General features: G+C 42.1%; 1 protein-coding gene across 4 annotated transcripts in view; it reads left to right on the plus strand.

Moving 5' to 3' along the window:
* Positions 1 to 22441, plus strand: part of ZNF704 (zinc finger protein 704) — a 153175-nt gene that overhangs the window by 89154 nt on the left and 41580 nt on the right. For all 4 annotated transcript variants that reach the window (XR_012157153.1, XR_012157154.1, XM_073330740.1 and 1 more), the window contains exon 3: positions 17483 to 17586. Coding sequence is in view for 2 of the 4 variants with exons in the window: in XM_073330740.1 (XP_073186841.1) it covers positions 17483 to 17586 (104 nt within the window). In the remaining 2 variants the exon portion in view is untranslated. The remainder of the gene's footprint in view (positions 1 to 17482; positions 17587 to 22441) is intronic.

Here is a 22441-nt window from a genome sequence, read left to right on the forward strand (position 1 = left end):
AAGTAAATAAGATTTTTTAAATGTTTAAGAAGCTTCATTTAAAATTAAATTAAAATGCAGAGCCCCCCGGACCGGTGGCCAGGACCCGGGCAGTGTGAGTGCCACTGAAAATCCGCTCGTGTGCCGCCTTTGGCACACATGCCACAGGTAGCCTACCCCTGCTGTAAGACATTAGCTTCAGCAAGTTAGCATAAGGCTTGAGACCTATGAACTTTGGACAGATAAACAGCCCAACAGAAAACCCCAAGTATCTAGGGAGCTGAAAATAGAGTTTATGGGGAAGTTCTGACCACAGGTAAATAATTCAACCACAGAAGTGTCCTGGCAAAGAACTGACATACATAACAGGTACAGGAGATACATTTAAGGCTAGCCTGCTTGCTTGCCTATATATCTTTTCTTATAAGTGTTTTATTTTCTTATGGGTTTGATTATTTGTCTTATTATAATAGGTTTATAGGTCCATATTAAAGTATATTTTGGCTGTAACACAAGGGACCTGCAGGCCACATCCTGTATGTTGAGATAAAGCATAAGGTTCATATATGGCTGCGACCTTTAACATAGAGGATGTGTTAAAGCAGATTGGCATATGGGCTTTCCTAAGTTCATACCCTTTTAAACTTAACAGGTACACCACAGCTTAGAACTTGAAAAGAACCGAAATAACCAATTAGGACAGAAATAGCAAATGTGATACCTAACCACAAAAGGACCATGGTAACGAATGGACGTATATGATAATAAGTTGAGATCACTGATATACTAATCTATAGGAAAAAGACACTCCAACATTTGTAAGGTGAGGAAATACAAAAAAGGAAAAAGGGAAAAATGCCCTACTGAATATGCATTGAACATAATGGTGTCAGCATAATATATTATAAAAGTGGGATCCCAGCCTAGGGATGGTAGGAAAGAGAGATATAGTCCTTGGGAGGTGCCAGAATGATGGTCACTGGTGATGATGGGGAAGGTGATGGTGAAGAGGAAGATGATGGCTAACATTTCAGGTTGTTCTGCAAGAGATTGTGTGAGTACACAGATGTGCAGATGTACATTCTGTAGTATTTCTACCTGTCTGACTAAGTTGGGGGTGTCTGTGACTGTGAAAAATGTATTAATAAACTATATTTATAAATATAAAAGAGTTCCTATAGTGAATATTGCAACTGTGCACATCAGGGTTCCCAACTATATCATAATTTAAATAATACTAGGCCTGATCATGGGACAAGAACCTGTCCACACTCAAAGTGATAACTGGATTCTTAAGAAATCAATATAATTAATACATCATCTAAAGATCAGGCAACAAACCTTACCTGTAGTGGGTCACAATGAATGTCCTGCTATTTTTTTTTTTAATTAGTACAAGTAGCCACATATAAGACTAAAGGTAAATGACTAAACCTGTGTTTAATCTGATTGCCCCACAAGTTTGTTGATAACTTTTCTAAGGCTGAATTGATATTTAATAGACGATGAACCTGGAAAAGCTGGCATACACAGAGTAATGTTTTAGGACTGTCACATCATAGAGATGAGTCATTATAACCTTCTTAAAATATTTAACACAACACAATTCAGACTCTCCACTCCTCTGGCAAAACAATCCTGAGGTAACATGCCTACGTAAGGAGAGTGGTCAGTTTGGATGAGCTATTACCAGCAGGAGAGTGAGTTTGTGTGTGTAGGGGGTGGGGGGAGAAAACCTGGATTTGTGCTGGAAATGGCCCACCTTGATTATCATGCACATTGTAGGGAGAGTGGTCACTTTGGATGAACTATTACCAGCAGGAGAGTGAGTTTGTGTGTGTATGGGGGTGGGGGGTGAGAAAACCTGGATTTGTGCTGGAAATGGCCCAACTTGATTATCATACACATTGTAAGGAGAGTGATCACTTTAGATAAGCTATTACCAGCAGGAGAGTGGGGTGGGAGGAGGTATTGTTTCATGGTCTCTGTGTATATAATGTCTTCTGCAGTTTCCACAGTATGCATCCGATGAAGTGAGCTGTAGCTCACGAAAGCTTATGCTCAAATAAATTGGTTAGTCTCTAAGGTGCCACAAGTACTCCTTTTCTTTTTGCAAATACAGACTAACACGGCTGTTACTCTGAAACATGCCTACGTATAGTGTCTCGAAGTTCACTAAAAGAGTATGTGTAGTCCAGAAGTTCACCAGATGTCAGTGCTTCATCTTACATTCTTTATTTCCTGAGCAAAGGTGCAATGCTATTTTCCCTTCTTTAGTCCGTGAGAATTTCAGTTTTATACCACTCCAACAAGAACTAGCACTGCTAAATTCTTCATATCCAGACTTATAAATAAAGCATGTGGGGTTTGCACAGACAAATTACCTGTTTGGAATGATTTGGAAGCGCAATTTAAGGCACAGCTTTGCAAATTTAACTTATGCCATATAGGAGAGAAAGGCCTCCAAAGGGAACGTGACAACAAATAGCTTTTGAGATGGTAATATAAATGAAATTAAGGAATTATTTTGCCATCTTTAATTATAGTAAAATTTTACCTAAACCAAAGATGAATCATCTCAAACTAAAATGCATTAGGGAACAATTCTAAGTCCAGCTGGGCAACGGAATGCAGGTTATCAGTAAATCACCATCACTGCGGTCATTAAAAAGCAGGATAGACACTACAGTAGTTGGAACAATCCAGTGAACGGCTCTGTAAAATGTATGGGAACAGACTGGAAGATCTCATAGTGGTCCTTCTTTTTGACTCTATAGAGTACTGCTAGATAGGATCAAAAGTCCTGCTTTGCCACAGTCAGGATAGGACAAGCTATGGTTTAGTTGGCTGTATTAGAGGAGACACAGTTGGTAGTGGGAGAGTGGAAATTTTCTTCTTCGTAGGCTGATGTAAATGTAGAGCAATAACTGTAATTTTACATTTAGATGCTTGTAACCATCGCTACCTTCTCTCTCTTATTTGATATCACTTAATCCCTGCTCTCCCGTTAATAAACTTTTGCCATAAACCAATTCAGTGCTGTGTTCGAAGGGGAGGGTGTATTTACACCAGTTAAATTAATAAACTGTGATGTATTGACTGTTTAATAGATCAGCGAACTTAATATCTTCTGTGAATGCACAGTAATAGGGACTTGTCCATTGCAGAAAAATATTGCTGAGGAGCTTGGAGGCTGGAATGCTTTGAGGTGAGATTTGGGCCGTGAGAGCCTTGAGGAGTTTGCTGGTGGGGAAGATGGACTGATCTGGCAGGGAGCTGACACACAGTCCAATGGCTAGCAAAACTCTCTCTCGCTGAGGCAGAGCAGTAACACAGTTGCTCACAGATCTGGGTGTCCCCAGCAGTGTGTTACAGCCAGCTATCCATCCGGCCATATCATCAGGAGAACCCAAAGGTGATTTAGAACCTCCTTACCCCCGAGCCCCTTCAGTAGCACTGAGCAGATCCCTCGCTAGCTTGAGGATTTAGCGCGAAATTTAGATAATTAATTCATGAAAAATCTCTTGTGTGAATAGAAACTGGAAAGATGGGGATTGTTTATCTTAGAAAGGAGATGAATAAGAGGAAACATGCAAAAAGTATAATAATGAGTTTTAGAGAGCAGGTAGATGGGAAACTTCTGTTTTCCTCGTCTCAACACCAGGGGAAATTCAGTGAAACTGAAAGATATCAATTCACTCAACACAAAATTAGACTGTGGAACACATTGCAACCGGGAGTAGTTGAGGCCAAGAGTCATATTGGGTCAGACCAAAGATCCAGCTAGCCCAGGATCCTGTCATCCAACAGTGCCAGTGCCAGGAGCTTCAGAGGGAATGAGCAGAACAGGCAATCATCAAGTGATCCATTCCCTGTTGCCCATTCCTAGCTTCTGGCAAACAGAGGCTAGGGACACCATCCCTGCCCATCTTGGCTAATAGCCATTGATGGAGCTAACCTGCATTAATTTGTCTAGGTTTTTTTTAAACCCTGCTACAGTCTTGGCCTTCACAACATCCTTTGGCAAAATTCCACAGGTTGACTGTGTGTGTAAGGAAATACTTCCTTTTGTTGTTTTTAAACCTGCTGCCTATTAATTTCATTTGGTGGCCCCTAGTTCTTGTGTTATGAGGAGGAGTAAATAACTCTTCCTTATTTACTTCCTCCACACCAGTCATGATTTTATAGACCTCTATCAACTCTTTTCCAAACTGAAAAGTCCCACTCTTATTAATCCTAATTTGAAAGCCATTCCATACCCCTAATCATTTTTGTTGCCCTTTTCTGTACTTTTTCCAATATCTTTTTTGAGATGGGGTGATTCACATCTGCATGCAGTATTTAAGATGTGGGCATACCATGGGTTTATATAGAGGCAATATGATATTATCTGTCCTTTTCCTAATGCTTCCCAACATTCTGTTAGCTCTTTTGACTGCTGCTGTACAATGAGTAGATGTTTTCAGAGAACTATCCATAATGACTTCAAGATCTTTCTTGAGTGGTAACAGCTAATTTAGACCCCATCATTTTATCTGTATAGTTGGGATTATGTTTTCCAATGTGCGTTACTTTGCATTTATCAATATTGAATTTCATCTTCCATTTTGTAGCCCAGTCACAGTTTTGTGAGGTCCCTTTGTAACTCTTTGCAGTCTGCTTTAAAGTTAACTATTTTGAGTAGTTTTGTATCATCTGCAAATTTTACCACTTCACTGTTTACCCCTTTTTCCAGATCATTTATGAATATGTTGAATAGTACTGGTCCCAGTACAGACCCCTGGGGGACACCACTATCTATCTCTCTCCATTCTGAAAACTGAGCATTTATTCCTACCCTTTGTTTCCTATCTTTTAACAAGTTACCGATCCATGAAAGGACCTTCCCTCTTATCCTGTGACAGCGTACTTTGCTTAAGAGCCTTTGGTGAGGGACCTTATCAAAGGCTTTCTGAAAATCTAAATACAGTATATCCACTGGATCACTCTTGTCCACATGCTTGTTGATCCCCTCAAAGAATTCTAGTAGATTGTTGAGAGACGATTTCCTTTACAAAAAACATGCTGACTCTTCCCCAACAAACCATGTTCATCTATGTATCTGATAATTCTGTTCTTCACTATAGTTTCAACCAGTTTGCCTGGTACTGAAGTCAAGCTTACCAACCTGTAATTGCCAGGATCACCTCTGGAGCCTTTTTTAAAAATTGGCATCACATTAGCTATTCTCCAGTCATCTGGTACAGAAGCTGATTTAAATGATAGGTTACATACCACAGTTAGTAGTTCAGCAATTTCACATTTGAGTTCCTTCAGAACTCTTGGGTGAATACCATCTGGTCCCGGTGAGTTATTACTGTTTAATTTATCAATTTGTTCCAAAACCTCCTCTAATGACACCTCAATCTGAGACAATTCCTCAGATTTTTCACCTAAAAAGAATGGCTCAGGTTTGGGATTCTCCCTCACATCCTCAGACTGATGCAAAGAATTCATTTAGTTTCTCCGCAATGGTCTTATTGTCCTTGAGTGCTCCTTTAGCACCTCGATTGTCCAGTGGCCCCACTAGTTGTTTAGCAGGCTTCCTGCTTCTGATGTACTTCAAAAAGAAATTTGCTTTTACTTTTTGAGTCTTTGGCTAGCTATTCTTCAAATTCTTTCTTGGCCTTCCTAATTATATTTTTACACTTCACTTGCCAGAGTTTATGCTCCTTTCTATTTTCCTCAATAGGATTTAACTTCCACTTTTTAAAGGATGCCTTTTTGCCTTTCACTGTTTCTTTTACTTTGTTGTTTAGGTGTGGTGGCATTTTTTTAGTTCTCTTACTATGTTTTTTAATTTGGGGTATACATTTAAGTTGAGCCTCTATTATGGTGTCTTTAAAAAGTTGCCTTGCAGCTTGCAGGGATTTCACTTTTGGCACTGACTCTTTTAATTTTTGTTTAACTAACTTCCTCATTTTTGTGTAGTCCCCCTTTCTGAAATTAAATGTTTCTGTGTTGGGCTGCTGTGGTGTTTTCCCTGCCACAGGGATGTTAAATCTAATTATTTTATGGTCACTATTACCAAGCGGTTCAACTATATTCATCTCTTGGACCAGATCCTGTGCTCCATTTAGGACTACATCAAGAATTGCCTCTCCCCTTGTGGGTTCCAGGACTAGCTGCTCCAAGAAGCAGTCATTTACGGTGTCAAGAAACTTTGTCTCTGCATCCCGTCATGAGGTGACATGCCCAGGCAGTATGGGAATAGTTGAAATCCCCCAATATTATTGAGTTTTTTATTTTTATAGCCTCTCTAATCTGCCTGAGCATTTCACAGTTGCTATCACCATCCTGGTCAGGTGGTCAGTAGTATATCTCTACTGCCATGTTCTTATTGTTCAAGCATGGAATTACTATCCATAGAGGTTCTATGGTACAGTTTGGTTCATTTAAGATTTTTACTTCATTTGACTCTACGCTTTTTTTCACATATAGTGCCACTCCCCCGCCAGCACAACCTGTTCTGTGCTTCCAATATATTTTGTACCTTGGTATTACTGTGTCCCATGGATTATCCTCATTTCCCCAAGTTTCTGTGATGCCTATTATATCAATATCCTCATTAAATATGAGGCACTGTAGTTCACTCACATTATTATTTAGACTTCTAGCATTTGTATATAATCAATTTTAAAAACTGTCACTTTTCAGCTGTCTTCCATTTCGTGATGTAATTGAATGGGACTCTTTTTCATTTGACTGTTTCTCATCCGATCCTACCCATATTTTATCTTCCATCTGCTCCGCCTGACTAGGATATAGAGAATCTCCATTAATAGATCCTCCCCTAAGGGATGTCTCTGTCCGAACCATGCTCCTCCTCCACAGGGATATCGGCTTTCCCCCAGCCCTTAGTTTAAAAACTGCTCTACGGCCTTTTTAATTTTAAGTGCCAGCAATCTGGTTCCATTTTGGTTTAGGTGGAGCCCATCCTTCCTGTATAGGCTCCCCTTTCCCAAAAGGTTCCCCACTTCCTAATAAATCTAAACCCCTCCTCCCTACAGTATCGTCTCATCCATGCATTGAGACCCTGCAGTTCTGCCTGTCTAACTGGCCCTGTATGTGGAACTGGAAGCATCTCAGAGAATGCTACCGTGGAGGTCCTGGACTTCAGTCTCTCTTACTTAGGAGCCTATATATAAATATATCTCTTCAGGGTTTAAACAAATCTCCAACTATTAGTGATTAGAATGAGATAGTCATTGAGGGGGATTATTCCACACCTATTATCCCACATCTACTGGGGGTTAGACTCAGGCTATAGGTTTTTTGCTGCCCCAAGCAAAAAATTTTCCGCCCCAAGCTCAGGTGGGGCTGGGGCTTGCAGGCAGCGCTGGAAGCGGAGGAAGTGATGTCACCTTCTCCTAGCGCCTGCAGGGGGCTATACCCCCTCCCCCGCCTGCCCACACAGAGAAGCCCTGAGCTAAGGGGTGGCACAAGGCAGCGCAGCAGCCAGTGTGCAGATGAGGTGGCTCAGCCCCGGCTCCCCGGCAGGACTCTCCCTCTCGTCTCCAGGTAGCGGCTGGGCCCTGGCAGCTCAGCATCCCGGGGCCGGGGCTTCCCCTTCCCACTGCGGCCTTCGCCCCGTCTAAGTGGCGCAGCTCCGAGAGCGCAACTGCCCCGAAAAAAAAGGCTGGCCAGAGTGCCGCCCCTGGAAATGTGCCACCCCAAGCATGTGCTTGCTTTGCTGGTGCCTAGAGCCGGTCCTGGTTAGACTAGATGACCCTTGCGGTTCCTTTTAACCCTATGAATCTACCTATTGGGGATTCTTGTATCTTCCTCTGAAGCATCTGGCAATGGCCACTCTATAAGACTTGATTCTGGACTAGATGGACCAGAGGTCTGATCCAATGTGGCAATACTTATGTTCCTATGTATCTAGTATCTGCAACCCATTAACCACTGTATTAAGTCTGTAGGGCCACATACTGTTTACCCCTTTCTTCAAATGAATACTGCTATTTTTTTAAATAACCCCATTGATTTCAGTTGGGCTATTTAAGGAGTAAGGTACTACATTACATGAATAAGGTTGACAAAATCTCACCCATAATCTGTAACCAGCCCAAATACCTTGGCTATCATACAGTTACTATGTCTAGAAACTGTGGCATATTTTAGATACTATTCTTTTAGCTTCAAAAAAGTTGGTTATGTATTGGCTCAACTTGATAAAACACTTAAATGCTAAAAACAGTCAACAACCTTTGGGTCAGTTTTGAAACTGACCAAATCATTTCTGAGGGCCCAGTCCTAGTCTTCTTGCTCATGTGTGCAGTCCCATGAAGCTGGCCCTTGGCCATTTGATTTCTTGGCAGTTTCTGGACTATAGACTTGCAACATTAAAAAAATATATTTTGTAACAGTATCTATTTTATTAGAAGGTTTTAACTGTTCTTTGAAACTTTCAATATTTGAAGGATCTTCGGAGAAGAAAACAACTGAATATTATTTTGGAATTATAGAACAGCAAATTTCTATAGCTTAAATTTTACTAACAATTAAGTGGTAGATACTATTGTTCTGTGTAGACGTTATCTCAGTGGCTACATATAATACTTTAAGACATGTTTTGGGAATGCTAAAATTAATTTGGTTCAAAGTGTCAGCTATAATTGGGATAAAAATTAGAAACCGTATAGATTTGAAACCTTCTGTTTGTATTTTGTCTCATGTTCTGGGAAAGAAACGAATCCTTATAAAAAACTGGAGATGATGATACTGACCTCCTTTGTAAAGTGCTTTGAGATATACTGATGAAAAGGATTATTCTGGAAGGTCAAGGAAGATTTTCTGAAAAATACTTTGAACGACAGCATCATATGGAAGGGATATTGAGGCAGTGTGATATTCGTACTGCTCCTTCTTTATTGAACAAGCTGCTGCACATTAACTAGGAGCAAGGCAGTGATAATACATTCTGAAGATGCAGGATGACTTCTCTTTTCATAAATTCATAGATTCCAAGGCCAGAAGGGACCATTGCGATCATCTAGTCCAGGGGTCTCAACCACGCGGTCCGCCAAGCTCCCCGTGCCCCATCCTCTCCCCAGCACGCTGCGTCCACAGCCTACCTCCAGACCAGGGGTAGGCAAACTACAGCCCTGGGCTGGATCTGGCCCCTCAGGGCTTTGGATCCGGCCTGCAGATTTGCCAACCCCGTGGTGCTGAGGGCCCTGCACCGCTCCAGGAAGCGGCAGGCACCGCTTCCCTGCGACCCCGGGGGAGGGGGAGGGGGAGCAGAGAACTCCATGAGCTGTTCTTGCCTGTGGGTACCTCCCCTGAAGATCCCACTGGCCAAGAATGGGGAACCTTCGGGGGAGGTACCCACAGGCAAGAACAGCTCACGGAGTTCTCTGCTCCCCCTCCCCCCGGGGCCATGGGGATAGGGTGCCCACTGCTGCACGGGGCCAGGGCCAGGGCCAGGGCAGGCAGGGAGCCTACCCTGGCCCCGATGCGTGCCCCTGCCACCCCAGAGCCACTCAAGGTAAGCAGTGCTGGGTCGGAACCCGAACCCCTCCTGCACCCCAGCTCCCTGCCCTGAGCCCCCTGCCTGCACCCCAAACCCCACACTCCCTCCTGCACCCCAACTTCCTGCCCGGAGCTCCCTCCTGCACCCCAACCTCCTGCCCAGAGCCCCCTGCGGTACCCCACAGGCAGGGGCGGGGGTGGAATGGGGGGTGATGAGGCCCTCGGGCCAATGTACGAGTCCTCATGTGGCCCTCCTGGTGATTCGAGTTTGAGACCCCGATCTAGTCTGACCTCTTGTATAACACAGGTCATAGAACTTCCCCAGTATAATTTCTAGAGCATGTGTTTTAGAAAAACATCCAATCTTGATTTAAAAGTTGGTATTGATGGAGAAAACAACTACGACCCTTGGAAATTGTCCCAATGGTTACTTACCCTTGCTGTTAAAATTTTACACCTTGTTTTCAGTCTGAATTTGTCTAGCTTTAACTTCCAATCATTTGATCATGTTATTGCTAGATTGAAGAGCCTATTATCAAAAATTTGCTCCCCATTGTAACAGTTCTGGGGTGCAATGTAGACCAGTAAGGAGTTGTGGCACCACTTGCTTTGTAAGCCTGGGTACTGTACAATGCTTTGCTGCTGTAGCTTCGACCTGGGGTGATCTCAACCAGCCTACCAGCATGTAAGTCACACCTTGAGCGTCTGTATCCTAGACAGTCCTGGTTCAGCAGCTCTGTCTACAGCCCCACTCTGGCTTCCACCAGCCTTGGTTACAACCAGCAAGGTGACTCTAACACACTCCCAGTCCCAAATTTTCCCCAAACTCTGTGTTCTTCAATGTCCAGGCCTCTCCTGGACAGTTTCGAGAAATAATAAGGTTATTTTGTTCATTTAAAGACACAAGAGCACATCACAGCTTATAAACTTTACAGGGGTAAAATATATTACCTTCCCCTCAAATGCAGAGTTGGTTTATAGTAAAATATAAAACAGATTTATTGACAATAGGTCATAGGTACAGTGGTGCCAAGTAAAAGGAATAAAGTTAGAAAAGGTTCCAAGCAAATATAAGTGAAAACACACACCTAAAAGTCTAAAACTTAGTCTTGCAAGGTACAGGCTTTGTTCAAGATGGTTCCTGTCACCAATTTTCTTTTCAGTCATGGCTGACTTTCCCTCAGTCAAGACCTTCCTCAGACGTACAATAAGCTGCTTCCCTTGTCTTCCTAAGTGAAAGATCTTTGCCTAAGCAGGTTTCTTACTTGTGTTTATTTTCCAGAGACTTCAGCCTCCGCTTGGTTGAAGGACCTATTTTTCTCTGTTTGCAAGAGCTCTGTTCTCTTGGGCTGTCTAGTGATGAATGCCAAAGATGGCTTCTGTCCTTGCTTATCTTCCAAAATTCCAGAGTGTCATTGTTTCAAGAGGCAGGATGACCTCATGCTGTTCTTCCCTTCCTGTGGGTTTCCAATCCCTCTGTATGTAAGTTGGGTTTCCATTGTTTTGATTCCATCATGCTTCATTTTCATAGGAGTGAGGTAAATAGCTACTTTCTCTCTTGTCTGGCAGGGAACCTGTTTCTCCCTGTTTGGACACAGACTTTAAAGCATAATATCACTAAGTGTCCATATTTCCTCATACAGTGTTAATACATACATTTCACAATTATATTAATCATCCGTGTGTCATTAGCTTTCAGAAAAGACCTCACTTTATACACTTCTAAAATATAGTAATATTGTATACAATGTTGATTCCATTGCTTATCACTTGAATCTCAGCCCCTCTGTCTTTATAGACCAGTAAACCTGTAAAGTGGATTCTTCTGAGGGTTACCTCTCAAAGTAAACTTTATTCAAGCTGTAAGAAAGGTGAAGTGGAGTCTGGTCAGCACTCTTCCCTTGCTGGTGTTGCTAAATTGCAAATTGTTTTTTTTTCCTGCAGTCTCCCCCTCTTGTTAGTTTGAGGGCCCTGTTTACTGCTTATATGTAAATGGGGGGAGGGATAGCTCAGTGGTTTGAGCATTGGCCTGCTAAACCCAGGGTTGTGAGTTCAATCCTTGAGGGGGCCAATTAGGGATCTGGGGCAAAAATTGGGGATTGGTCCTGCTTTGAGCAGGGGGTTGGACTAAATGACCTCCTCAGGTCCCTTCCAACCCTGATACTCTATGATTCTATGAAATGTACCTTCTTTCTTGCTGCCTGATGACCAGGCTGGTCAGAGAAGCAAATACATTCTTTTGTCTAGAGGAGACCTGTTTACCAGTTCCCCCTGATATGCCTGGCTTAAACACATTTTAGTCATAACACCAGCATATATCCATAACTCTCTTAATACACACTACATACATACATCATACAAGACTATTATCAGTGAGCTATTAGTATTGAAAAGATACCTTACAAGATATATTTTGTACAAAGATTATTACAATAGTGTGTAGGGGTGAATACAAGGGTGTTTATGGTTACACACATGTAGGTACTTATAAACTGTAACCAAATCACCCCTTAACCTTTTCTTTGTTAAGATAAATAGATTGAGTTCCTTGAATCTATCACTGTAAGGTTTTCTAATCCTTTAATCATTCTCGTGGCTCTTCTCTGAACCCTTTCCAATTTATCAGCATCCTCTTGAATTGTGGGCACCAGAACTGGACATAGTATTCCAGCAGTGGTCACACCAGTGTTAAATACCAACTCTGTTCCTACTCAAGATTCCCCTGTTTATGCATCCCTTTTGGCCACAGCATTACACTCAGAGTTATGTTCAGCTGATTATCCCGCATGACCCCCGAATCTTTTTCAGAGTCACTGCTTCCCAGGTACAATCCCCTATCCTAAGTATGACCTACATTCTTTATTCACAGAGATAAATATTTAGATTTATCCATATTAAAACATTGTATGCTTGCATCCATCTTACCAAGCAATCTAGATCACTCTATATCATTCTATATCAGTGATGTGCACTCTTCATTATTTACCACTTCTCCAACTTTTGTGTCATCTGCAAACTTTATCAGTGATAAATTTATGTTTTGTTCCAGGTCATTGATAAAAATTTTAAATGGTGTGGGGCCAAGAACCAATCCCTGCAGGACCCACTAGAAACAGACCTGCTTGATGATGATTCCCTGTTTACAATTTTATTTTGATACCTATCAGCCAGTTTTTAATCCATTTAATGTGTGCCATGTTAATTTAATAACATTCTAGTTTTTTAATCAAAATGTTGTGCGGTACCAAGTCAAACGCCTTACAGAAGTCTAAGTATATTACATCAACACTATTACCTTTATCAGCCAAATCTGTAATCTCAATAAAGATAGATATCAAGTTAGTTTGACAGGATCTATTTTCCATAAATCCATGTTGATTAGCATTAATTGTATTACCATCCTTTAATTCTGTATTAATCAAATCTTGTGTCAGCTGTTCCACTATCTTTCCTGCAATCAGTGTCAGACTGACAGTCCTATAATTGCCTGGGTCATCCCAGTAACCCTTTTTAAATATGACAGCCTTGGTCAGGGAACATCACAGATTTTTCCCTTTCTACTCCAACTCATTCCCCAAAGGCCTGCACCTGTTCCTGGTGCATTTCCTCTGCTGGGCTAGAATTTCCCCCCATCTCCCTTCTTCTGTTGACACAGAAGTAATCAGATTGCACAATAAATCTTGGGCCTTGTAGTTAATGGCTCAACCAAATGGTTTCCAATTCTCTTTCTGCAAAGTCACCAGTATAAGCTATCCACTGAAGATAAAGATGCCTCTCAACAAACTCATTTGCTAGAATAGCAACAGAAAGCAAACACAAATGGGGCTGGGTAGGGGGAAGAGGGGAATACAAATGAAGTGAGTTAAAGCCTGTATTTCATAAAACAGTGCCGTATGCAGTATGAATTACTTTATAAAGATTGACTAATCCAAAACACCAAGAGAGTTGTTCTGTTTTTAAATGTGCAGTAAAACCTTGCTGATCTTCATACTATCAAATTCACACCAAAAATTAGTAGTCTCTCCCAAATGCCCAGCAAAAATGCAATAGCAAAGCCTTGTACTGAATTGATTAGTTTAAAAATTAATTACCAGTAATTCATTATTTTAAAAATTAATGGCCAGTAAATTTATTAATGGGCTATGAAGTATAATAAACAATAGGAATTTATCTAGAATTGTCAAATTCAATGATCAAGGTGCATTTTGTGAGTCATGAGCCTTGTTTTTTATTGTGTGTGCACTTGCTGACTGATTTGCAAAGTCCAGTCATTGGCATTGGTTCATTAATGTGAGTTTTTGGGATTCTCCCACCTAGATGTGAGTTTTCTCTCTGCTTTTTGAAAGAGTTCCTCTGTGACAGCTGAATTCACAGCTAGTGATGTTCAGTAGTTTTGTTTTGGTGCACTCTGTTTTCAGAAATTTGTTTCCAATCCATTTAAATTTTCCTGATTGTCTGTCTCTTGGAGTAGTTTGGCAGAATGTAAATGGAAGTGCTATTTGAAGTATCCTGTAATATAAAGATAGCTACTTTTACAGCCACAAAAATGGAACAAGAGCTCAGCGCTGAATATATACCTATTCTAGAGGCCTGATTCATCCCTGCTACTGGAGGCAAACCGTGCCTGTCTTAACAAGCAGGGGACACTGTGCCCAGGCAGGTTTTGCACTGCTGCTTCCTGAGAGGTTCTGCCAGGCAGCTGGGTAGCTTTAAGTTGAAATTCAGGCTATATAGGAAACTCTCTGAATGAAGAAAAGGAGGACTTGTGGCACCTTAGAGACTTAACAAATTTATTTGAGCATAAGCTTTCGTGAGCTACAGCCCACTTCGTCAGATGCATACCGTGGAAAATACATTGGGGAGATTTATATACACAGAGAACATGAAACAATGGGTGTTACCATACACACTGTGACGAGAGTGATCAGGTAAGGTGAGCTATTACTAGCAGGAGAGCGGGGGATGGGGGGGAACCTTTTGTAGTGATGATCAAGGTGGGCCATTTCCAGCAGTTGACAAGGAACAGTGTGGGGAGGGGGAGGTGGAATAAACATGGCAAAATAGTTTTACTTTGTGTAATGACCCATCCACTCCGTCTTTATTCAAATTAATTAATTGTATCCAGTTTGCAAATTAATTCCAATTCAGCAGTCTCTCGGAGTCTGTTTTTGAAGTTTTTTTTGTTGAAGAATTGAAACGTTTAGGTCTGTAATCGAGTGCCCAAAGAGACTGAAGTGTTCTTTGGCTGGTTTTTGAATGTTATAATTCTTGACGTCTGATTTGTGTCCATTTATTCTTTTACGTAGAGACTGTCCGATTTGGCCAATGTACATGGCAGAGAGGCATTGCTGGCACATGATGGCATATATGACATTGGTAGATGTGCAGGTGAACGAGCCTCTGACAGTGTGGCTGATGTTATTAGGCCCTGTGATGGTGTCCCCTGAATAGATTCATTCTCTGAATGAAGTTGCCTGGGATTCTGCTGAGAATCAGTTATCCTCACTCTCCCTGCTACAGCAGGCTTTTCCCACTTTTGGGAAGATGCAAGCACACAGTAGGCCCCTTAGCTAGCTGTCACAACCCCCTGCCCTGGTCCCTGTGGACCCTTGTGCTACAGATCATTCTAGGGCTGAATCTAGCCCCACATTTTCAAAGTTTTTTTTTATCTTAAAGCAGGTGGTTACTTGGTTGGTTGGTGGGTCTGTTCTGTAACCTAACCAGTCTTTTAAGCTAATGGCCAAGTGATGATAAAGTGAAAATAGTGTGTGTGTGTGTGTGTTGACTTAATAGAATTAAGCACAAGTAACTAAAATAAAATAAAAACTGTCCCACTCAATTTTAGCTTTGAAATTAAAGAGTGCTTCCAGGTATCCTGTTACTCAGCTGAGAGTGCTGCTTCTTTTACCTGCCCTACTTTTGTTTCTTTAGGCCTCAATCCAGAAAAGCACTTAGGCACATGAGTAGTTGAAATCACTGGGGTAACAGAGAGAGAGAGGTTCACAACATCTTTCATGCAAACCCATTTTCATTTCAGTATTTTTCCCTTTGATTTGGGCTGATTTGCTAAAAGTAGTCAACTTTAGTATACAGTAGGTGATTGACACAAACTTTCAGATCTGGTTCTTTTCTGATTCTCTGCTTGAGTAGTTTTGTTGCCATCTTCTAGTGTCCTGTGGACTAGGTAGGGTTGCCAGGCATCCAGTTTTTGACTGGAATGCCCAGTTGAAAAGGGACCCTGGTGGCTCCAGTCAGCACCACCGACCCGGCCGTTAAAAGTCCGGTTGATAGTGCTGCGGGTTTAACGCAGGCCAGCTCCTACCTGTCATGGCACTGCACTGTGCCCTGGGAGCAGCCAGCAGGTTGGCTCCTAGGTGGGGGGAGGGGGGGCACCAGCTCCGCACTCCCATTGGTCGGGAACTGCTGCCAGTGGGAGCTGGGGGAGGGGGGCAGTGCCTGCAGGTGAGAGCAGCACACAGAGCCTCCTGGCCCTCCCCGCCTAGGAGCCAGACCTGCTGGCCACTTCCAGGAGGCAGTGCGGAGTCAGGACAGGCAGGGAGCCTGCTTTAGCCCTGCTGTGCCACTGACCGGGAGCCACCCGAGGCAAGCCCATGCCCTTGCCCCAGCCCTGAGCCCCCCAAAACATGGAGCCCCTTCTTGCACCCCAAACCTCTCATCCCCAGCCCTACCCCAGAGCCTACATCCCCAACCGGAGCCCTCACCCCCTCCTGCATCCCAACCCCCTGCCCCAGCTCCGTGAAAGTGAGTGAGGGTGGGGAAGAGCAAGCCATTGAGAGAGGGGGAATGTAGTAAGCGGGGGGTGGGGGGCGGGCAAGGCCTCGGAGAAGGGGCGGGGAGGGCATTGAGGAAGGGGTGTGACTGGAGTGTTCAGTTTTGTGCAATTGGAAAGTTGGCAACCCTAGGACTAGGTGTTGGATCATATTAAAGAAGTTCTGTATTAAAATCACAAATGAGTTTCATTCCCCATAGTTTAAATTCCAGGGTATTACTAATTATGAGGTCTCTTGGTTTTTGGTCTCTTGTTTTTACTATTTCTCTCCCTCTGTGTGTGAAACTTGCAAGCTGCTAATTGTGTTAGTACATCCTAAGACAGAGTCTGTTCTCAAAGCAATACTTTGTAACAACTACTACTCACAGAGAGAGAGAGAGAGACTCAAAGTGATACTTTGTAACAACAGAAACAGCACACTGAGACTCCCCGCCCTTTTGTTGTATTTATCTCGCTTTGTTAACAATTGTGATTAAAATAGAGATAGAGGATGTATGTGGATGGATGCTTGGTGTGGATAATAAATCAATGATCAGGGAGGTGCCAGCCTAGGAGTTCAGTATTGATCGGCCAAAGAATGCGCAGAGTGGAGACAACCAGATGACCCACCGAGGGCAGACTGGAATCCACCCAGCAGCCTCAAGGATGCGAGAACCAAAGAACAAGATAACATCTGGCAGCATGGAGCCGTCAGGAATGTGCAATCTGCTGGTTGATTCAGCAACAGCATGATGAAGCAATTGCCATAGACTGGCATAGGAATACATTCCTATAAAGATGGTCTCTAGAAACTGAGAACTTTGGGGTCTGAGTCTGCAAACCAACTTCCAGGAGCATCAGATGAGCATCTGATAAGGCCCTGCTCGCTCCTCATGTCCAGGCCACCTGGCCAGTGGCTTGGCACGAGCAACTCTAAGGCTGGTAACTATGATAACAACCTTGCAGAACCTGAGTGTGAGTGTGTGTGTATGAATGAATGTGTGAATAAATATGAAATTGAATGGAATGTTATAGCTATAACTAACTACTTATTATGATTCTTTCTGTATTCAGAAAGATAAATGTGGCATTTTGCCTTTTCCCCTTTAATAAGATCCTGCTGGTTTTTATTTTATTGGTATAACATAGACCTATCATGAAACTGCTGAAAGAGTCATTTACTGAGATGTTTTCTGCCTTCCTTTCAATGTGTTTCAGAAAATCTTCGGAAGAACTGGACATGGATAAAGTGACAGCAGCTATGGTACTAACCAGTTTATCCACCAGCCCTTTGGTTCACAGCCCTCCTGTACGGCCCAATGGTAAACATACAACATAATACTCTGGGGGATTGTAAGAAGTGGTAGTAATACATTATACTGAGAATCTGAAAGTTACTTTTCCGTTTTGTGGCAGGCACATAGCACACCTGAATAAATATGGTAGGGATAACGTATCCTTACCTGCCCCAGTAGTAGTAATTCAACTGGAAAAGAAAAATAGCTGCCCAATTGTCCTGTTGTACCCATTGTAATTATCCACTAGTGGAGCTAGAGGCAAGCTTGAGGACTAGTGAGAGCATTCAGGTAAGTAAGGAGGAGCAGAATCCACCTCTGGAGGGGACTGTGATTTACTCTATGTTTATACTGTGCCTAGGACAGTTGGGCCTTGACCTATTAGAGGTCTCTAGGTGCTGTTGGAGAAAAGCCCATAAATGAGAATATGGCTTCTGAGTGGCAGTGGAGCTGCTCTGTCATCTGTAGCCCTAGCTCACCCCTTGCATGGGAGGAAAGACCAGAGGAGGATCATTACAGTGGTGGATCTTCTGACCGCCCTGAAACGTTAGTTCTCCAGAGTATCAGATTATTTTATACATACATATGAAGTCAATATGGCAGTGATTTTCAGCCTTTTCCATACTATCCCCACCCACCCACATCCTCCCTAGTCAGGATACAGCCAGGATCTATTCCCATTTAGCAATATGAGAAGGCAGAGTAATTGTGACCCCCCCCCCCCCCATCACCCCCAGGAGATCTGATTGCAACTTCAAGGCTGAAAAGCCATGCAGGAGGATTCTGCATAAGTACAGGTCCCCCCCGCATGCAGTTCTAGTTGCAGAATCGGGGACTTCATTCCCATCCTGTGCATCTGTTTCCAGGATCATTTCTCTCAGACAACATGCAGCCAAGCTCATGAATCTCATAAGAAGGGCCCTACCAAATTCATAGTCGATTTGGGTCAGTTTCATGGTCAGAGGAGTTTAAAAATCATAAATTTCATGATTTCAGACATTTAAATCTGAAATTTCATGGTGTTGTAATTGTACAGTCCTGACCCAAAAAGGAGATGGGGGGGGGGGCACAAAGTTATTGTAGGGAGGGTTGCAGTACTGCTACCCTTATTTCTATGCTGTTGCTGGTAGTAGTGCTGCCTTGAGAGCTGGGAGGCCAGAGAGCGGCAGCTGCTGGCCGGGAGCCCAGTTCTGAAGGCAGAGCCACCGCCAGCAGCAACACAGAAGTAAGGATGGCCTGGTATGATATTGCCACCCTTACTTCTGTGCTGCTGCCTGCAGAGCTGGGTACCCCGCCAGCTGCTGCCCCTCTCCAGCCACCCAGCTCTGAAGGCAGCACAGAAGTAAGGGTGGCAATACCATGACTCTCCTAAAATACCCTTGCAACCCCCTGAAAATCCCTTTTGGGTCAGGACCGCCAATTTGAGAAATGCTGGTCACCACCGTGAAATCTGTATGGTATAGGGTAAAAGCACACAAAAGACCAGATTTCACATGGGGAGACCAGATTTCACGGTCCATGACAGGTTTTTCATGGCTGTGAATTTGGTAGGGCCCTTCCAATAAGACAGTTGATTACATGAACACAAGTATGAAACAATTCATAAATCTGATAAGCAATTAGTGTTTTCAACGTCTGATAATGAAATTGATAAGAAAATGTCATTGATAGTTTGAGAGGGCTTGTAAGGGTTTAAAAATTTATAATATTATGTGGCAGAGATCCTGACACTGTGATGCACTTGTTGGAGGTCCATGGAGACCTAGCCTGTCCTGTGTGCTGGCTCTTCCTCCTCACTTCCAGCTGCTGACTATATACTAAACACTCTCCTACTGTAAACAATTGCAGTAGTCACAGCAGGGATATTAACGGGTCATGATTCCGTGGATGAGGCGGGAGTGAGCTGGGAATAGAAGCACTCTTTCTATTAAGATGAAGTCCACGCTTAGAAAATGTTTGAGAAACCCTTGCTTTTGAGGTTTCATAAGAATAGCTAATTCTTCATCTTTCTTAAAAATGTTAATTTCCTTCACTCCGTATAACATGCCCACTGCCTGGGAATCTGTGTATCTAAGGTACTTAGATAGCCCCCTCCCACCCTAGCATCTGAACACCTTCTAACAATTTAAAAGCACAAATAACAACAAGAGAGCATCAGTGCATGCTCTTGTCAAAGTCAGATTCAGGACTCACATAATTTGTCAGACCACTCTGTTTATTAGCAAAGCGCTTTGCTAATGCACCCAGATGTGAGCCCCTCTCTGAGGCTCAAGATAACTTATTTATACAGTTTTGCCAAAGCCAATTTAACATAAGAGACAAAAGAAAGCAGAAACTGACAAATATACATACATATCTTATTTGCATACTAACGTTTACCAATCTCCTAGCTCAGTAGGAGCTCTTAAGTTAATTAGTTTGAGGACCCATTGTCTCACACTCCTTAATGTTTCTCTTCCTGACAACTATATTTCAACAAACCCTTCAAGTAGCATTTCTTTATGAATTATAATTTCAATATAATTCATTCTACTTTCACACTCTCTGATAGCTTTTGATTGATCAGCTCTCCCAGTTGATAAGTTCTACTAAATTGTTGTTAATATGTACAAGGTCATGGATAACTGAGTTTGATATTCATTCTGATGCAGTTTTGAGTGCTCTGTGATAGTTCTACATATACTGTTTGAATATTTGCTAAATGCTGCAAAGATAAAATTAAAAGTTTTAAACATTATTAAACATTTGCAAGAATGGTGGGCCAAATTCTGAAGTCCTTACTCAGGCAAAATTTATCACTGCTTGAATGAGAGTTTTGCCTGAGTGAGTCCTTAGAAAAGAGTAAGGATTTAATAATTTAAATCTGTTTTAGTATTGCTGGAATATATTAACATTATTTTGACATCAGTAATGTAATTTAGTAGTGATTGATTGTACATGGGCTTTTTTTTTCCAAAATAGGAAGCAACTAGCACTGTAAGAAGAACAGGAGTACTTGTGGCACCTTAGAGGCTAACAAATTTATTTGAGCATAAGTTTTTGTGAGCTACAGCTCACTTCATTGGATTCATCAGAAGTGAGCTGTAGCTCACGAAAGCTTATACTCACATAAATTTGTTAGTCTCTAAGCTGCCACAAGTCCTCCTTTTCTTTTTGCAGATACAGACTAACACGGCTGCTACTCTGAAACCTAGCACTGTAAGGAAATTTGTTACATTTTGCTTAGCAGGTTAACAACATTAGTTTTAGCATTCATATTTAGGTTGGATTCTGCTCTACAGTAGAGTTGCTCTGAATTTATCTCTGTGTAAACTAGATCAGAATATGGCCCCTTTTTTCCACAAATCAGTAATATTGGGTCTGATGCTCATTTACAGGTAGCCCCCCCTTTATACTGCTTTGGCAATGTAAAGGGGCCATAAAGTGAAAGTAAAAGTAAAAGTAAATTACAATTATACTTATTTTAAGCCTCCTTTACGCTGCCAAATGTGTTAGTGTAAATGCAAATCAGGTCCACTTTGTGTTTGTTTTCTTCTTGTCAACCTCATTTAGTCGTTTTCTTTTGTATTTGTATTTCAAAAATGTTTTTGATTGAATCTCCATCTCACTGAGGCAAAGGGAAGCTGTAAAACCAGAGAACACAAAGCACTGCCATAAATGTGTCAGAAAATTACATTTGAAAGCATGTTTCCTCCTTTGTTTTTCTGAACAAACAGCATTTTTAAATGGTGCTAAGTTCACAAGTTGATACCAGGTGTGCTGCTTAGCTTGGTCATGGGACTGAAGTGCAACTCATTCAAAAAACAGAAAAAAGGAGAAACACACAAGAATTCCAAAGTGCTGTAATCAAAAACTGAAACAGTTTTGCATTATGTACTAATGTATTGTTTTGTGCTTTGTCAGCGATGAGCTAATTATTTGTACATTTTCAAAAGGAATTGTGCAACTCACTAACTTGCCCACATTTTGCACTCTGACCCCGATCCTGCAAACACTTAAGCACATAAGTGAGTATAATTATACATGAGTTTAATGTTTGCAGGATTGGGCCCTGTGTTGTGAGCAATGGATATTTTTAATAATTTCTCATGCTTTAGAGCCTGATCCAAAATCCGTGGAAGTCAGTGAAAGATTTCTATTGACTTCAGTGGGTTTTGGATGAGGCTTTTGGTAACGAGCGAAGGAAATGATTCTTGTGCCTGTACTACCACTGAGAATGAGACTTGTGTGTGAAAAAGTGAGGAAGAGTTTGTGAGGGACAGGAAACTGCAGGTACTGTCAGCTTTGGAAAAATTCCAGTCTCACATTTAATACTGAATTTTATTATTTACTTGCTAAGCACCAGCAGAGTGCTTGGCACTGTATGAGTGTGGGGGGGGAGGGGGTCCCCGGGAGGGGGTTCCCTGCTCCAGGGCAGGTATTTCTAAATAAATAAATAAAGATCTGATACATAAACACACTGGCAGACCATGAGGTTGATGTTGGAGCAGTTTTGATTGTTTGGTGTTTTAACAGTAGGCTGATGACAGCATTTTTACAGATATGGGTTAGTGTTTTGGGGCTGTGTAAGAATCTTCTCGGGGTGGGGGGTGTCTGAAATTACAAACCAAGGATTTAGGGATACTCAGAAGTTTAAGATTGGGGAATGTGTATAGCACATTTAGGGTTTCTGCCAGTCAAAGGGAGGGGATTTGATTTTTTAATCTAATTTATTTTATCTATCAATTTGGGCCCTATTCAGGGAAAACATTCCTATGCATGATTGTAGTGAAACATATGCTTAAGTCGCACTGAAGTCAGTATGTCCTAGGAATGCTCAAAATTAAGCATGTGCTTCAATGCTTTCCTGAATCAAGCACTCATCAATCTGACTGCTCCAGAT

This window comes from Lepidochelys kempii, chromosome 2 (assembly GCF_965140285.1).
Source record: "Lepidochelys kempii isolate rLepKem1 chromosome 2, rLepKem1.hap1, whole genome shotgun sequence".
NCBI classification, from domain to species: domain Eukaryota; kingdom Metazoa; phylum Chordata; order Testudines; family Cheloniidae; genus Lepidochelys; species Lepidochelys kempii.